This window comes from Sturnus vulgaris, chromosome 12 (genome assembly GCF_052056855.1).
Source record: "Sturnus vulgaris isolate bStuVul1 chromosome 12, bStuVul1.hap1, whole genome shotgun sequence".
Lineage (NCBI taxonomy): Eukaryota > Metazoa > Chordata > Aves > Passeriformes > Sturnidae > Sturnus > Sturnus vulgaris.
In genome coordinates, this window is record NC_142254.1 from 17,284,887 (window position 1) to 17,302,976 (window position 18,090).

The 18,090-nt window shown below is 47.1% G+C and overlaps 2 protein-coding genes across 2 annotated transcripts in view; both read left to right on the plus strand.

The window, feature by feature from the left end:
* The window catches only part of CMIP (c-Maf inducing protein), a 129,340-nt gene extending 126,864 nt beyond the window's left edge, over positions 1-2,476 (plus strand). The window contains exon 21 of the mRNA XM_014874446.2: positions 477-2,476. Within this exon, the coding sequence (XP_014729932.1) occupies positions 477-530 (54 nt within the window). The 3' untranslated portion in view covers positions 531-2,476. The remainder of the gene's footprint in view (positions 1-476) is intronic.
* A 5,321-nt stretch (positions 2,477-7,797) lies between these two features.
* Positions 7,798-18,090, plus strand: part of PLCG2 (phospholipase C gamma 2) — a 79,840-nt gene continuing 69,547 nt past the window's right edge. Inside the window, exon 1 of the mRNA XM_088172073.1 lies at positions 7,798-7,908. The gene's annotated coding sequence lies outside the window, so the exon portion shown is untranslated. The remainder of the gene's footprint in view (positions 7,909-18,090) is intronic.

Genomic DNA, 18,090 nt, shown 5'->3' on the forward strand with positions numbered 1-18,090 from the left:
CCAGGGGTTGTTTCCACACAGGAGCTCCCAGGCCAGCAAGCTGTGTCTGCCCTTTACCTCTGCTGGGCTGCCCGTCATCCTCAGCACCAGTGGGGCTCTGTGCTTCCCTTGCCAAGGGGAGGGGAGGTGCTTTCATCCTCTTTTGGGAGCCCACATTCAAAATACAAGTACAGTCTTCAGAACTGCAAAGGTCCCAGGCTTGCTGTCACACAAAAAGTCAAGGGACACCAAGGTTGTTTTGGCCTTTCCCTACCCAGGGCAGCCAGTCACCAACACCAACAGCAGCAGGGCAAGATGTTCTCCTTCCCCAGGAAGTTCTTTCACACACACACCCCCCACCCCCAGTTCCTCCTCAGATTTGGATACCACTGCTCTGTTGGATAAGTACAGGGAATGATCCCACACAAGAGATTTGACAGGAACTTTTTACTGAGCCCTGAACACATTGTTAATTCTGACCTTTCCTCCCCTCACAGGCTAAACTCCCCAACCTGAAGGAGGTGGACGTCCGCTACACCGAAGCCTGGTGAACTCTCCCTGCCTCCCACTCTTCTCTTTTGCTTCTCGTGAGAAGGAAAAGATTTTTAAAATAGACAGATTGAAACAAACCGGAAAATAACTTTTGGCCAATTCCTGTAGAGCAGTGAGTCTGGGAACTTGGTGGCAGGAGTTGTGGTTGTGGGGTAGCAGAGTGGAGTTGTGTGCGTTGGGAGGACGGGGCAAGCCTGGACCCCATCGGATTCTTTCGGCTTTGTGATTTCAGAATCAACATAATTTAAATTGAAAAGGAAGGAAACAAACAAAATAAGGACTTTGTAGCAGCAAGAGGATTATAAAGAGGAAAAAAACACCTTTGTGGATTTTATTTGCCTTTGTGTTTTATGCCGTGTGGAGAAAAAAAAAATATATTCCTTTGTCCTTACTTACCTGGGTTTCCTTGGCTGGCACCCAGCCAGCCAGAACTCCTGTTTCACCAGTTTTGCTCCAGAAAATCAAACTTCACAAATCTCAAGAGAAGAAAACCAAAACCAATATGATTTTCACTTCCCGTCATGTCCTTGCAGTTGTTATGCAAAGTAATTTTGTTGTACATAAGATTTACATAATGCACCTATTTAAGAAAATGGTTCACAAATAACAGGTCTGGGACCTGTCTTTTATTTATGAATTGTTAATTCTTTTACCCTTTTTTTGCGTATAGTACTGTATAAACTAGTTTGCTGTCTTGTTGTTATTATTATTTTTTTTTTAAGGAAATGTCCTCCTTGAAGAATTGCCTTTTAGTAATGCAAACTGTATTATACTCCCTCTTTGTCAACATTCATCGCGTTGTCTTTTTGATTTCAAAATGCCTCAAATGTTATCAAATAGGAAGGAAAATCTTTATCAAGGGGGGGCATGGTTGTTGGGGGAGGGAGTGCAGGGATTAATAAAAGTCACAATTCCTTCCAAAGTCTGGAAACTTTCTTTAGTCTTCTAAGCCATGTCAGGTTTAAACACGGGAGATGGGGACAAGATGTTTATTTTGCCAGTGGGGTGTTTGCAAACTGTAGATTTTCCAAGTTGCCTCTGTTGTTTTCTGTTTACGTCCGATATTTCAAAAACAGAAAAAAAAAGCTCTCCCTCCACTTCGTGCATCAGCTTTTTCTGTTCATTTTTTTTTTTTTTTTAATTTTCCCCCCCTGCCCTCATTCCCTCCCCTGTCCTGTGCCCCCCTCCCTGCCCTGTTCTGTGCACGCATTGTTCTGCATGTTCCTCTGGGGAGACTGAGGAAATCGCGGTGTTGCTGATCCGATAGCTCTGACCTGTCTGTAAATGTGACTGCTACATTTTTCAAATTCCACAGTTGCTTAGAGGATGATTTTTTAAAAATTGTGGTTTCTTTTATAACTATGCTGTTGACTTTTTTTTTTCATAATGAGCCTTCATTGTACAGAGCTGCTTATTTAAAAAAAAAACAAAACAAAAACAAAACAAAAAGTTTTTTCCTCTGTTTAACACTTTTATTTTATTCTTCAGCACCTCAAGGTTTCACATACAGCCAATGTAATTTTTTATATAAATATATATATATATTTAATCTTATTCAATGGAAAGCCAAGCTTTTTTGTTCAGGATTTTTTGTTGTTTTCTTTTTTTAAAGTTTGTTGCTATGTAGACAACCCCATCCCAAATGATGTTGTTTTTCTCTTTTTTTTCTTTTTTTTTTTTTTTTAATAATGAAACAGAAATTGAGTCTTAACTCATGTAGTGTGTCAGGTTTTTTTTCCCCCCTTCAAATCCCAGACTGTATGAAGATGCAGTATGGGAAGGAAGAAGAAGAAAAAGGAGAAAAAAAAAAAGAAGAAAAAATATGCCAACATTTTCCTTAGCACTGTTGCTTTTACCAATGGTTTACTACTACTGTTCTGTAGCTGTGTACAAAGAGATGTGAAATAATTTCAGGCAAAAATAAACTGTAAGTGAATATCTTTTAGCTGCGTGCTTTGTGTTTTCTTTGAAGCAGGCTTTGGCTGGCCAGTGATGTGGGGATGCTGTGGGAGGTGCAGACTCCAGAGCAGAGGCACCAGCAGAGGCAGCCAGGGTGTCTGAGCTCTGTGTCCTGTTCGTGCATCCCTCCCCAAGCCTGTGCTCTGCCCTGTCCCCAGTCCTCCAAAGGCTGGAGGAGTCTTTGTAGTGCCCATCGAAGGAGTTGCATTGGTGAGGGAGTTTCTTGCACTGGTTACCTGATGTAGGCAATGAGGGAAGCACTGGGGCTTCTCCAGGCTCAAGAAGGGTTTCTGTATATTAAGGTGTATTTTAGGGCAGCCTCCAGAAGCAGGGATGTGCTGTGTTTGTGTTCTCCTGCTGTCCTGGATGAAACCCTGCAGGGTGTGGGCTGGACACCAGCAGGGACCCAGCTGGAGCTCCACGACTCTGCCTCCAATGTCTGCACAGCTCTTGAACTTCTTCAGCCTTCAAACAAATGGGCCCCACTTGAAACCAATTCCTGCAGGTGTTCTGAGAGCTGCCTTCGTCACCTGTGTTGCCTGGCTCCTGTACTCTCACTTTAATCTGTATTTCTGTTCTGTGCCACAAAAGACTTCAGGACATGGAGAAACACGAGGGTTTGTACTGTGCTTCCAGCCAAGCTAAGAAGTGCACACAGGATGGCCCTTGATAAAGAGAATAACCTGCCTTTATTTTTTTGTTCTTTTACTGAAACCACAGCTATAGCTGAGTTTGTTGGGCTTTTTGGGTGTTTCCCCTTGAGCAGTCACCACTGTGTATGGGCTGTCCTGCCCTGGCAACAGCAAGGACTTCACAAAACCTTTCTGGACCCAAAAGAGCCAGAAACATTCCCGGGATGTTGCATGAGGGACTGAGCAATTGCCCAAGGAAAGAGCACTTTAGGCCTTGGTGAGATGGAGGCATGTGTTGGATACAGCTGCTCTTCCTGCTGTGGACAGTGACCCCTCCCTGAGCTCCCCAGGCTCTGCCTTTGAGGGAACTGGTGACAGCATTTGGGTTCCACAACCTCACCTGGATTATCAGCAGTGGGAGAAGCCTGGACATCCACAGAGCTTTGCTGAGATCTCCGTGGGTGACTTGGGTAAGCAGGGACCAGCGTGTGTGATCCTCCTTCAATTCCTGCCTTCTGCAGCAGCCTCCTGAAACTCCTCCTCTGTGCTTCCTCCCTGCCCCTGAAACAGCAGAATCTCCCCCTGCTGTGGCAGCAGGCTGAACAAAGTCTCAGTGAGATTGGTCAGTGTGGAGTTGAGTAAAATGGTACTTGGGGTCTGTCTCACCTGGCTGGAGCCATCACTGTGCCAGGGCAGCTGCCTTTGGTCTCAGCCTGTGGCAATTGCAGAGCATCATTGTGAGGCTGTGTCAGGATTGTGTCCGAGTGAGGATTCTCCTGTTGCTCACAGAAAATGGGGATTAGACGTGTTGTAATAGAGATGCTGTGTCTGAGCTTGCACTCCGGTTTTCCTGAGCTTTTTGTACCAGAGCTCTGGGCCTCGTGGCTGGCTGGTGGTTTCCTCTGGATAATGATGCCTTTCTGCCTGTGCCCAGCTGCTGCTCACTGATAATGGAGCCCTTCAAAAGCTGCCTGGTTCCGTTTGGGAGGTGACTGCAGCCCATCTTCCCGAGGACTGGCAATGCCAGGGGCTTGTCTCACCTGCAGCTCTCGGCTTTCAACCCCAACTCGAGCAGCAGCTCTGATGTGAGTCCAAAGAGCACAAAGCCTCAGCACTGCTGAGTTTTGGGAGCAATTTTCTCCTGTCCTCATTAAAACCCTGTGGTTGTCCTGCCTTCCTACTGCTGCCTCCACTGCTCACAGCTACCTTTTGAGTTTCAGAAGACCAAACACAAGAGATGAATCTCACAAAGTACCTTTGCCTCCGGTTTCCCAGCTGTGCGGGCTCAGCTTATTTGTTGCTCAGAGAGTGAAATATATACCTAAAATCCTAAGAGTTCGGCATGGACTTGCTTGTAGGGGAGTGCTGAAACAGCTGCTGGCTTGAAGCTTTGTCTGGTGGGGTTTTCACCAGGTAAGAGGTTGCTATGTGTTGTTCATGGGCTCCAGGTTATCCACAAGTCCCATCCCCGGGGACCTGAGGCTCCTTGTCTAATGCTGGCCCATGGGGAGCTGTGGGAGATGGTGGCACTGGGCAGGTGTGGGGAGCCTGCAGTGTCCCTGGGGCTGATCTGCAGCTTGCTCAGGGTCTTGATCTCCTGTCCCCAGAGCTTGTCCTGGGGCTGTGACCTGGCCTGGAAAGGCTCCATCCCTGAGCCCTCCAGCACCGAGCACAAGAAGTGTCTCTCATGCTCTTTGTGCTTCCCAGAGAGCATCAATCCTCTGTGCAGGGAAAGTCCTTTTGGGAATAACGTGGGCTCTGGACTAGCAATCCCTAAGTGCAATAGAGGTAAAAGCAAAGCAGGGATGCCAGCTCCACCCAGGACTGCTGGCTCTGGAGAACAGCAGCAGCTGGGTCTGTTCCTTTCTTTGGGGTTTCCACTGATGGTTGGGAGCAGCAGAGCCATCCTCTCTCATATGTACAAGGATTTTGAATCCTTGAAACTTTACAAACATCTAAAAGCTGTAGGGCAGTAAGTGCTGCTAAGGGCAGTGCTGACCTCTCCCAGCCCCTGAAACACCGACCAGCTGTGCCCATTAGAACACATCACTCAGTAATATTGCTGTCTCTTGAATTTGAAATTATTTTTTCCAACTAAATGGAGTACCCATATAAAAATATTTCTTTTAAGTGGATGTTACAATGCTTTTTTTTCCCATTTTCTTTTCTATTGACACGGGAAAAGCTTCAGTAAGTGTTTGAGATTAGCCATTTTTATTAATAACGGATCTTGGAATGTCCTCTTTGCCAGTAATATCAAACATGCAGGTATTTTCCTGCTAGCCTGATACCTGCTTTTTTCTTTTTTTCAGGTAATCTCACTTTCATGCTTTTCACGAGTTAGCTAGAACAAGTACTGTAATACCTTTCTAATTTTTCCAGTAAGCCAAATCAGATTTAAAATACATACATACCCAAACCTCACAGATCTGCTAGCCATGGGTGAACCTTGTTGATGTAAATATCTTTTTCCTACCAATTTCTACAAAGATCCAAACAGAGCTCTGTGTAGGAGAACAGACCTCCCAGTTTGTGGTCTCAACACCTAAATTCACCAGTTTGCTTCACAGATCTGACAGTTGATACAGTAACCAGTTTCTTGTTAATTTTTCTTCCAGCTGGGATAGGATATCAGACATTAATCCTTTAATTCTTATGCAGCATACATTTGAAATTTTGTTCACAGTAGATACTGAGATACTTTTAAATCATAGCAGGCTCTCCCACCCAGAATCTCCTGTTTTTAAATAAGCCTTTGCTATGAAATCCCCGCCTTTGCATTAAATTACAAAAAAGTTCTTTTAAAAAGAGAAGTTTGCTTTGAATGTGAGGTCAGAGACCCACTGACTGTCTTACTTTAATAGAAGCGTTGCTGCTGTCTTTGGCATGCACTGTACCTCCTTATATTAAAATACTGAAACCTTGGCTTAGGGATACTTTTCTTTCTATATTTTACCTATTGTGATGACATTAAGGATAATTAATGTTAGTGACTCATTTGCCAGGTGCTTTATGATCTTGGGGCTAGGTTTGGTTATTCACTGCTGCAGAGGGGGCAGAGTGTGTTCCATGAAGGTTGTAAAAACACATTCATCAGGAGCACTTCAAATTTCAGTTTGGGCCATAATGTTAGAAACACACAGTCTGTGGTTGATTGTTGTTTATGGAAAAGAAGAAGTATTGTAAACTTGTCTATTGACTAGGGTTTTATGTTGTTCTCTGACTGTTTTACCAGCTGTTTCCCTTCCATGTGGTGCTCTCCAGGCCTGACAGATGTGATGAGCAGTGGCAGGGCTGGAGGAGCATCCCTGTGCCTGGATGGGGCCCATCAAGATCCCCTTCATGGTAAGGAAGAGAGATTCTGCTCTGCACAGTGGCCTAGTGTAGGAGCAGGACTTGTCCATTGTAGCAACAAAAAAATAAATCAGACTGTTATAAAAATCCCAGCTACAGCTGAAACAAACCTCCCTGTGACTTGGGGGAAGGGCTGTGTGAGGGGCAGCGGGGCCAGCTGAGCTCAGGCACAGCTCCTGCCCTCACTGAGGTGAAATTCTTGTTTTAACATTGCAGTGAACTCGGTGGAGTATTTTTGGCTGGAACAGTCTGACCCAGACTTCTGCAACAGTCCACTATTAACTGATAAGTTAAAGGAGGCTCTGGGGGAATCGTGGATGTGGCTAACGGGGTGAAATCCATCCCTGGAACTGAGGCTGGCAGAGGGCTGAGTCTCCTTGCTTCAGCCTGGTAAAGATGCCAGGTCCTGCTCCTTCACAACTCTTTTCTGCAGAGATTGTGCTGGATGTCATTGTCAGAGGGATTTTTGGTTTAGAGCTCGGGGGAACCTTCCCTGAGCACCAAGGGCAAAGCTCCACTGTGCAGCCAGAGCTGTGCATGGCCACGGGATGCTCACACAGCATCACGTCCTTCATGGAGATGTGGAGTTCCCTCTTTGGGGATCTGCCTGGCTCCTCCTGGCAGGAGAGTGAGTGGCTCTGCCATAGTGCCTGTGACGGTGAGAGCTGCAGGACCCCAGAGTGCCAAGCCTCTGCCCAGGTCACCTCCTTCATATTTCAGGAGCTTCCAAATCACCTTTCTTGGAAATGCAGTTGATTTATGAGGACAGGGAAAATGGGTCAGTGCACAGAGGGCAGAGCACAGTCCTGATGGGTGTTTCCAAAATGCAGCCCCATCCCACTGCTACCAATGAGGGGCTCCCCAATACCCCCAGATGACCTGAATGGGGTCTGGGCTGGTGGACATCCCTGGATGTTTCAGCAGACCCAGCCAGGGTAATCTCCTGTGAGAAACTCTCAAATAAATAAATAAAAACCCCAAACCGGGGGGGGAAGAAAAAGAGAAAAAAGTTGCAGTTGAGGTTGAGGCTGCTGCAGAGCTGATGACATCAATGTTTCCATGGTGACAAAATCTTCACTTAGGTATGGTGAGTGCCCTGAGCCTGCGGCTGCCAAGGAAACCCGCCCGAGCTCCAGCGCCAGCCACTGCAGTCCTGGGCCTTCCTCCTCCTCCTCCTCCTCCTCTCCCTGCCCTGCTGCCCAGGGGCTCTGAGCTGCACCCTGCTCCTGCCCCATGTGGAAGTCAGTTGGTTAAATTGCCCATTTTGTGCCCCGTGCCAGCTCATTGTGGGAATGGTGAGGGAGAGCTGCCATCAGCAGGGACACGGTGGCTCTGTGACTGTCCATTGCCACACCACAAGTCACCTGCTGTCCACTGATGGGCTCCAACGTCTTCATGGTGGCCAAACAGAGCTCTTGGCTTCCTGCAGCTCGTGAGTGAAGTTGCTTTGGGTTTTGGGGTCTGGTTTGGGCTGACAGCGTGCTCAGGGAGCCCGGCCTGGTGTGGGGACCCTTCCTTTGCTGGGACATGGTGTGGCCTCAGGACAGCAGGTGGCTGGAGGGGTGACTGTGGAAGAGCAGGTGGGTGGGATATTTTCCATTCCTCCATGTCTTAAAATGCAGCACGAAACAAACCCATCTGTGGCCACTCCTTTGCTGGGAGGTTGTCCCAGCACAGCATGGGTTGGGTCTGGGTAATTTTTTTTCCTATGATTCAGGTTAAAATCCTTTGAGTATCCACAGCATCAGAGACCACCCCCAAGGAGAATTCAGGAAATTCATGATATGACAACAGTGTTTATCCTCCCCCACCATCACGTTTTCCCTCCTCTTCATTAGTACAAATGGGAAGCTTCTCCTGAAGTTTGGTTATTCTCTAGAAATGCACTGAATTCAGACGAGAGCAGTCATTAGTCACCAGGGTGAACCCAGGGCTAACAAGCAGTGAATGATGTGATGAAAAATAATTGGCAAGAGGTTTGGGTTTGAATAAAGTCCTGATTTCAGTGCTGTGCTCAGCTAAAGCTGTGCCATAGTTGGCCAAGTGTGAGCACCCTGAGCAGTGCTCCTGACAGCCCAGAAGGACCCCACAGGCCTCTCCACAGAGTGGCAGGCTGGCTGGTGGCTGGTAGCCCAGGGTTGTCCTTCCATGAATTCGTCTCCAGTGAAAAAGTATAATCCAAATCCCATGAAAGTTGATGAAAAATGTTCTTTTCTCGCTCATTTTAAGGCAGACCCGGTGATTAAACAGCAGTCTGGGAATCTTTGTTTGGTTTTGTGTTTTTAAGTGGATATTGAGTACAGGCCTAAAGGCGTCAGTGATGGATTGTGCCACATGATGCCACTGCATCACTCCACGTGTGACCATGGCCAGCCCTGTGTGACCCCACCAGGGACTGGCTCCTTGCCTGTCTGCACTCCGAGGAACAGCTCTAGCTTTGATTTTAGAAACTGGGGATTTGGGTCTTGGTCAAGCTGTTGTTATTTCAGAAAAAAAAAAAAAAACCCAAAAAGCAGCAATGTGTCTAAAAGAGAAACATCTGGCATGTGAGACGCTGCTGGCACTCAGGCTCAGGGTCTGTGATCCATCAGGCTCCGAGTCACGCCGAGGCTGAGCTGAGCCAGTTGCTGGGAAGCAAAGAAGGGAAAAGCTCAGCAGTGGCACAGCAGAGCTGCCAAATCCCAATGGCACGAGGGAGCCAGCCTGGTGCTCTGAGGCAGCAGCAGAGCAGGTGACCAGGGCTGACAATCACCTCATGCCACTCTTATTTTGGGGGAAAAAGACACAATTTACCAGGAGGCAGAACTGTGGTTTGAGGAAAGCCCAACCTGCTGCTTTCCTTCTTTAAAGGAAGTCCAACAGTTTTGCAGTAAAATGGCTTAATTTTATCCCACAGCTGTGGTAGGAGCAAAGGTGATTAACTAACAGCAAATCTCTTGAGAAAATGAAGGATTTTTTTAGGCCCGAATTTTTGAGAATAATTATCAATTTATTGATATCCCTTCAAAATAATGATGAATTTTAAACAGTACCAGACCTCCACTACCCAATTTCTGGTCACTAGAAAGGAGTGTAGTCAAAGGGAAATGACTCACAGCTGCCTGTGGTTGAAATTAATGAGATATTTATCTGGAAATATTCTTGTCAGTGGCTTTTCCTTGTATTTTGAGTCAGGACAACAGCATGGAAAACATTGCCAAGACAGTGTCCTCACTGTGGTGGATGCAGGGACAGGAGGATCAGCTCTGGTAAGTGGAGAATCAGAGGAGTGATGGGGTGTAAGGCCAAGAAACCCCTGTCTGAATGTTCCAGCTGACTTGCTGCAGTAAGCAGCCCATGATAACCCCACAAATGGTATTTAAAAGGACAGAAGGGAGAAAGGAGATGATGGGGAAAACCAGAAATCAGCTGTGAGACCTTGAGCTGGGACTTGCTCTTCTTAAAACATTTTTCTATGCCCATCCCTGGAAAGCCCTTTCCCATGCTGCATTATCTTTCCTGTAAGCAGCAGCTCTTCCAGGAGATTTAAATAGATGTGCAGGAGAAATCCTTCCCCTGCCTGCGCCCGGGGTTACCCCGCGCGTCATCTTCCCGGAGAGGAGCAGCAGTGGCCGTGTGAGCAGAGGGCTGAGCTTTCTGGATTGCTTCAAAGCCCTGCTCTGCCAACCAGATTATTGATCAAGAGGAAACGTTGGCGTTTTCAGAAGCTTCCCCAAAAAGGCACGGAGCCTACTCGGCTCCTGTGCGTCACTGGGGGTTTTTTTATCCGCGGATTTTCCGGCGTGTTTAACACAGCCGGGTCGTCCAGGAGGGACCCTGGCAGAATCTCCCTGCTGAGTGACTCACACTCGCACATCTTGGGAATATGGGTTGACTTCAACATACTGCACTTTTCAACTCTGATTCATGCCACCCCAGGAGAGTAAATAAGGCAACTCCACACACATCTCGGCCGTGACGAGCTGCCTTCCCACTGAAAAGGTGTCAGGACGAATGACACTGCCAGGGAATGGTGTCACCTGTAGCTTAGCCAGCAATTTCCCAAATAGGACAAAATGTCTCTTTGCATGTACACCACGAGTCCCCTCTCAGCCCGGGGTACCTGCCCTCTTGCATGTTGCAGGAGATCTTTACTAAACCAAAGATGCTGCACGAAGTCCAGCAAATTTTTGGCAGGTTTGCTAAAGCCTGGGGACATTTATTAGCAATCTGGGGTTATCACTTTTTGGGCAGATCGTTTCTCTGCAGATCACTTCAGAAGGGTGACTCAAAAAAGCAGAGAGCCTCACTTGTCTGGATGATTCCCAAATTCAGGGTATGCCAGGTCACTGCTGCAGAAGGCGTTACGTGATGAGTTTAGCACCATAGAGACAAAAATCGGGAGAGTATTTTTTTTAACACGATCTAAATGAATTATGTATCTGAAATCAGTTGTTTGGGGAAAAACTCCAAGTGCCATTACTGGTACCTGAATGGTGGTGAGTCACCAAATTACATCCTTGGGTTGGGGAAACAGGGAGCCGAATAAGTGGATGTCTTGTTGCCTGTTAAGCCAGTGAAGCAATCCAGCTAAAGCACCTCCTGTACCAGTCAGATGATTTCTTCAGTACAATTTCACTCCAATCCTGGCTTGCAGCTTTGCCAGGAAAGCCCAAGGAAAGTGCCCAGGTGCTCCTTACAGCTCCCATTGAGCCTCTGCAGGCAGCAGCAGCCCCTGCCCTGGGTCAGCTCTGGCAGCTCTCTCCAGCTCGTGGCTCTGCAAACCCAGTGACTCAGCAGGAATATCTTGGCAGGAACTATAAAAAGAAGGAAGCCTTAGACATCTCCTGATAGCAGATTGTGAATTTGTGCTTTTTATTTAGCCTGATCTGTCATGAGACCGTGTAGCTATCGGTCTGTGCCTGGAGGGAGCTGGATTACAGGTGATTTTTCTGATTGCAGGTTGCTGATGTGAAGAAGTGAATGTGTTCTTAGGCAGGTTAGCCAAATGGAGAGGCAGAAGCTATTGAATAAGCATTAAGTGAATTGGGGGCTTAATTCCCAGCGAATGCCAGCTCCTCTGGTTCTTTTCTCTCTTAGGCTTTAATAAAAATCTCAGTCTTATCCTGAAACCTGCAAGAGAGGAATATCCCCAGCAGCACAATTAGTGCATGCTGTGCCACCTCTTACAGTGCTGTAGTATTGTCTTTCTTTCAAAGTAAATAAAGAAAGAAAGAACCCCCCCTCATTTGATTACATGCTCTGTTCTTTCCTCCAGCCTTGTCAACATGAGGCACAGAGATTGCCTAATCTGCTCTTGTTATTTAATTATGTGACTGTGCTGGCTTCTGGCCCTAACCCATCAGGACTGGCACTGCATTCCTGCCCAGCCTCCAGGCACCTCCAGCTCCCGTGGCTGTGGGAAGTGTGTCCTCACATTCTGTGTGAGTGTGTGAGTGGGCAGCCAGCACCACGGTAAGGACATGGCTTGGATCCAGCTGTGGAGTGAAGCACAGGGTCCCCAGCATTCGGGCCGAGGGTCCCCAGGGGACATCAGCCAAGCCCTTGAGGAGGAGGCAAGTGGAGGCTTTGGGTGTCCACACCCTTCCTGGCATGCCCACTCCCCGGGAGTGCCAGAGGGATTTGTGTGGTGGTGTCCTCCCTGTGCTCCCAGGATTCCTGCTGGTCCAGGCGTGTGCCAGGGCTCAGTCCAGCTGTGGGGCTCCTGGTGGGAGCTGAGCCCCAGTCCTGGCACAAGCCCTCCTCTGGCCAGCCAGTATCTCCTGCCCTCAGGGGACAGCTGCAGCCTGCTTATATCTGGGAGTGGTGTCTTAATCCAGCTACTTAAAAAACCCAGTAAAAAAGTTCTGTAAAATGCTGCTTTAGGAAGGACAGAGGACCCCAGCTGTATGGCTCAACAGCACGGATGGGAGTTGAGCTTCAGTGATGTTATACCACATGAATTTATCCTCTCAGCCTTAGTCAAACTGTCTGCATACCTGGTTCCTAAATCACTATTTTCATTATCTTGTTACTTATCTCTCTCCCTCACAGAGCTATTAAAGTCCTGGGATTATGAACATAAAATGTGCCTCCAAGACAGAGTCTGTGCCCTCTGCTGTTGGCAGTTTCCCCACGTGAGGCCCTCAGCAGTGTAGCTGTGTAGGCCAGAGAAGCAAATGAGGAGAACCTGGTCCCCAGCCTGAGCCCTGAGACACATGGTGCTTTTCTCCCTCTGCCACTCGCAGGGGAATGAGTCACCATCAGGACATCTCTTCTGCGTGAGGTTGGTGCAGCTCTGGGAGATGGACCCTGGCAGAGTGATGGAGGTTTGATGGCACTCAGAGCCACTTCCATCACTAGCTCTGCACAAGCACTTTGGTTCTTTACAGTTTTCATTAGGTGAGCAGCTGCAGAGGCACAGGTTGATGTATTTTCCACCAAGTCAGTCCCCTTTTCCTGTGTCTGAGCAGCTTTGCCTTGGGGGATGGACTTTGTGGGGCTCCTGCACTGAGGCCAAATTCTTCCAGCACCAGGATGGGAACACAAATATGGGAGACCTGTGGAAAAAAAAAGGGATTTCAACTGAAATTTGGTGCTAGTGTTTCTTAGGCTTTGAGCATCCCTACCTAAATTCACAGGGTGCTGAAGGATGAGGCGCCTGTTTTCCTCTCTTCTCATTTCATTTTGTTGCCTTTGTTTGGTCCCCATCATAGCAGCTCTTGGGCCCAGGCCCAGCACTTAGCAGCAGTAGCACAGGAATTGATTTCAGCAGAAGCAGACAATTTCCTAAATTATTAATGTTAATAGTGGACAAACCACAGGACACAAGCAAAAATATACAGAACAAAGAGCTGAAGAAAAGCAAGAGGATGGCAGCCGGAATCATCAGGGTGATGAGAGACAGAACAGGGAGAGACAGAGACACATCCTGCATAACTGGGACCAAAATGGAGCACACACAGAGAAGGTTTTGGGAAAATCCAAAAGCAAAGCAGTGCACCCCTTGGAGAGATTCCCAATTGCTATGGATACATGCACTGTTATTATCAGGGTTTTATAATGAGCAGCTCGCACGTAGAAATTTCTACCTGATGAAAGATCTGTGCCCCATGCCTGTATTAGAAACATGCTGGGGGGCAGAGGAGACTGCTGTGTTGTCCCCATCCTGTGCCCTGCCTCAGGGGTGGTCCCTGAGGTTGCCCAGTCCCTATGGCACAGGGTAGCTCCTTGCCAGCCTGCCTGGCGTGTCCTAGTTGTGTTTCTCAGAACCCCTCTGTGTTTTCAGCTGATTTGCTTTGACATCAGCAGCCGGCAAGAAGTTCTCTGTGTCGGGGTGCGTGGGAGTGCTATGTGACACCTTAATCATGCTAAACAGGAACACACATTCAGATTTCCTCGGCATTTCAAAGAAATGTGATTTCCTTTGTGCTGCAAAGAAAGAGTTGACTTGATTGCGACTCTCTGTGGAGATCAGCTCTGGTGCCTGTGAATTAGGGTGCCAGGATCTCATTCTGGGAAAAAGAAAGGGAGATAAAACACACCAGGCTTTTGAGCTGCAACTATTGGGGTTAAGTTTCTTGCTGGTAACTGGAGTTCATTTGAGGAGACCTGTTTAATTTAATTGGCCGATGCATCAAGAAATCAGATTTTGTTAAAAAATTGAAATTTGTACACAGTCAAAGTACCATATCATACTGAAATATATATACTGAAATATCATACTGAATCCCAACTTTGGAAACAGTCATTAGTCGTTTAGCACAGGCATGGGAAACTAATGCAAAGTCCAAATGAGTGATTCACTTGTTAACTTGTTTCTCCTCCTCGTATGGGTGACAAATATTTAAAATCTCAGTGAAGACTCAAATAGGGATGAATATAAATGAGTACAGATATAAGTGAGCACTTGCTGACCCAGATGAAATGAAATAATGATAGGGAGGAATCATGAGACACCTGCTAGCACAGGGCCCAGTGAAGAGTGATGGTGACATAGGGTGGGATTTTATAGCTGGTGTTGTTTGTGCTGTGTGGCAAAGCCATAGGAAAAGCTGGATGTGCTGGTGTGTTCATCCTGCTGACAGCCTCACTCACTCAGCTTTGCTCATCTGGATGCACAGGACTGCTTGGATGCTCAACATGAAAATGCCTTTCATTTTTTTGTGATTTAAGAGATAACCTTAAAACCAGTACATTTGGTAAACTACCACTTATTGCAATAAGCAAAACTCCTGTTGGATCCGATAAATGAATTGGGATGAAATTGCTCAGTTTAGCAAAGCACTGTGTTCCTGCTGGATATGTTCCCAAAGCATGGGACTGAAATGTAGTACTGCCCAGGAGCCCCTGTCAGGGGCGCTGAGGTTTGCCATGGCATTCACCAGACATGTGGTAATTGTTTCTGCCCAACTGTTTCAGTTTTCAGCCCCAAATTAACTGTTGCCTAACCCTATTCACATAGCGTGCAAAAAAAGTAGGTCACTCGAGGCAGCAGGTATTGCTCGGCTTGGAAATCCACTTCTGCACATTCACAGTTCAGCAGCTCCTCTAGAGGAGGATCACATCTGTTGTCACCAGGCTCCTACCCGAGCTGCTGCCTCAAAAGAGCAGTGACGTGCATTCCTCTCCCCAGTGCAATGTGAGGGTGTTTTTCCTTTCCCAGGTGGGCTGCTCTGAGACAGGGAATGTCCTCTTCCATCTTCAGTGGCAATGATCTTCCTGTTTTAATTGAGAGCTAATAATAATCTCACCTTGCTCTCTGAATTGGGGTCTGGATTTCCAGTCTCAGACTGGGAAATGACATCTCTGCTCAAGGGGAAGCTGGAAGGAGGATGAATTTATCTTCCCATGCCTTCGGTCTCCTGTTCCTCTGTGATATTGCAAAAGCCAGGTGGTGCCCAGGATCAGTCTAAGCCCTGCTCCCTTTGGCTGCCAAGGGCTGCATGGTGGTGTCCAGGGACAGCAGGGTAGTCGCCATGGAGGTGGCCCAGGAGCTGGCTGCTGGTGGAGCAGCACTGCCTTGGAAAGCAGGACAGAACAGAGTGGCAGAAACAGGGTGGGCTTGTCCTGTGAGCCTCTAAAGAGGAGTTCAGCATTGGATTGACAACATTGGATGTTTGTCCACGATGAGCTGCTCTTTCCCACGGTGCTCAGGCATTCTCCTCATGGGGATTAAGCCAGTTTGCATGATCAGTTCTTGGCATTCAAGCCCTAATAGTTTATGTTCTGAATCCTGCCTGCTGGGCTGGGGTTACTTGCCCTGGTCATCTGCAGGAAAGCAGAACCTTTCTGCAGTTCCCTCACTGCATTGCCAGGCAGTCCCACACCCAAACGGGTTTCTCTCACCTCGTGCTCTGGCTGTATTTAAATTTCCACATTCTGTGCCTGGCTGCTGGCCTGGATGGCTGGAGGCAGACTGTGGTGGCACTTGCAAACAGCAAAGGGTTCTTAGTCCCTCAGTTAAAGTACATCCACTTGCAATGTGGTATAGGTTGGAAGGAGAGCCAAGGGGCTCTCCCCCATCCGTTTGTCAAATCAATGCTGTTTTAGAGCTGGGGTTAAGCAGTCACATAGAATTACCTGTGTAAAAATACAGTGCAGGGAATGTTAGCTAAGCTTCACTTAGATCACTGCAGATGTGTTATTTTGGGACACATTCATACTGTGCAGTCCTTATTCAGACAAAACTGCAATTGACGTAATTTTTTCCATAATGTTGCTTTTATTTGAAATCATATCTATACATCTTGTACAAATCAAACTAATAATAAGCATTTCCATGTCAGACTCTACTTATGGATTAATTTTGGAATTTAGTTTATAGACATGGTTTGACTTCAGTGGGATTTATGTCCCTAAAAGGACTGCAACAACAGGGGACAAATGCTAGAAAGTGGCTTTTTGTCTATAATTCAACATATTTGTTTGTGGAACCCTGAACAGTGTTCTAATATTTCATCTGAAAACTGCCTTGTCACCTCTTGATTTACAATATTTTCCTTTGCTGTGCCTCTCTACTACTCGGTATTTCTTACAAGGCAGGTATTGTCAAATCCTTTTCTTGAAACATATAATAACCACCTTTTGTATTGAACAGGCATATAAATTACTCAGCTTATATGACAGAACATAAAATAAAGAGTTGAGTATCTGGCAGAGATGCAGAAGAGTGATGTTATTATAACCTTACTGTGAAAGATTTGCCAGCAGAAAGTTACATATCAGTGAGGTAATCAACGACAATATTCCCTTTATTACACCAAGTACCAGAAAATATTATTGTAGGATATATTTCCAGATAAGTCACAGCTCTCTTGTTGGGATGTTCAGTAGCCATCCTTGTGCATCACAGATGGGATTCAGAGTTTAAATAGACCCCAGGCAATGAAAGACACATGATCACAGGGGTTGCCTGTCAGCGTTACAGATGTATTATTCAGATCTTCTTGGGAATTTTCACAAGATGTTTGTTTTTAAGTGAGAAATAGTGTTCCTGCAAAATTAGTATCTCACAGATTTTCAAATTTTCCTTCATGTAAAGTACACCAGGAATGGAACAGCTATTTCAATGTGGAATGGTCCAGATGAAACCAAATCAGAGTGCTTGGCTTGGAGCAGTTTCAAACAACCAGCCATCCTTGCCTGAGCTGCCAACAGATGTATGGGATTTACGTTCAGATGCTTTGTCCCTCCAGCTCCTGCAAACAGGCTTGGCTCATCTGGCTGAAGAAGGGCATCCATCCTGGCAGCCAGAAAACACCACGTCCCTGGGCAAAGAGGTGCAAGGAAGCAGAATGTAACCTTGTAGGAAAAGCTGAAGATTTCTGTGATGGGGGAAAGATTATAGGGTCAAGAGGCAGCTTAGAGAAAAGCATCTGTGTCAGCCTCTCCATGCCCTGCCTCTGACTTCGACTGCTTGGCCCTCTTTGAGCCTCCGAATCAAGTGCAAGGGTAATCAGAACATCCCAACACGGAGCAGAAGCCCAAAGCTTTGTCTCATCAGCTCGTCCTTGGTGCCTTGGTGTATCCCGAACAACCCCATTACCCAGGGATGGAGAGAACGGCCAGCCCTCCCCGAACATCACCTGCAGCACCCGATCAATAGCGAGCAGCATTACTGTCAGCGCTTTCTGCTTGATTTATCGCTGCTTGTAAACATCAGCTGACTTTGGATGGAGCCTCAGGATCAGCCTGGCTGAAGTGGATGAATAAAGAGCTAAAAGCCCTTGGTCGCCTTTATTCGCGGCGGGGATTTGGTGCACGGCTCCACCTCTTGGCGACTGCAGGGCAGAGCGGTGGCTTGGCCTCGCAGGGTGGCAATGACAGCGTTTCCTTCGCTCAGTGTCACCAAATCCAACAGACTTAACTGAGACTCTGGAAATCAGAGTCAGGTGCAGCCGGAATCCCGGTGTTGAGCTTTTTCTGCTAAAGGCGTGAAAGTCGCTCACGGGCTTTGGCTGCTCTGTTTGCTTTCCTCTCTCTGCACTGTAGGTGGGTGGGCATCCTGGAATCAGGTTGGAAAATCTCTCTAAGATCCTCGAGTCCAAACATTAGCCCAGCACTGCCAAGCCCACCACTGAACCACATCCCCAGGAGCCACATCTACACGTCTTGTAAATCCTTCCAGGGGCGG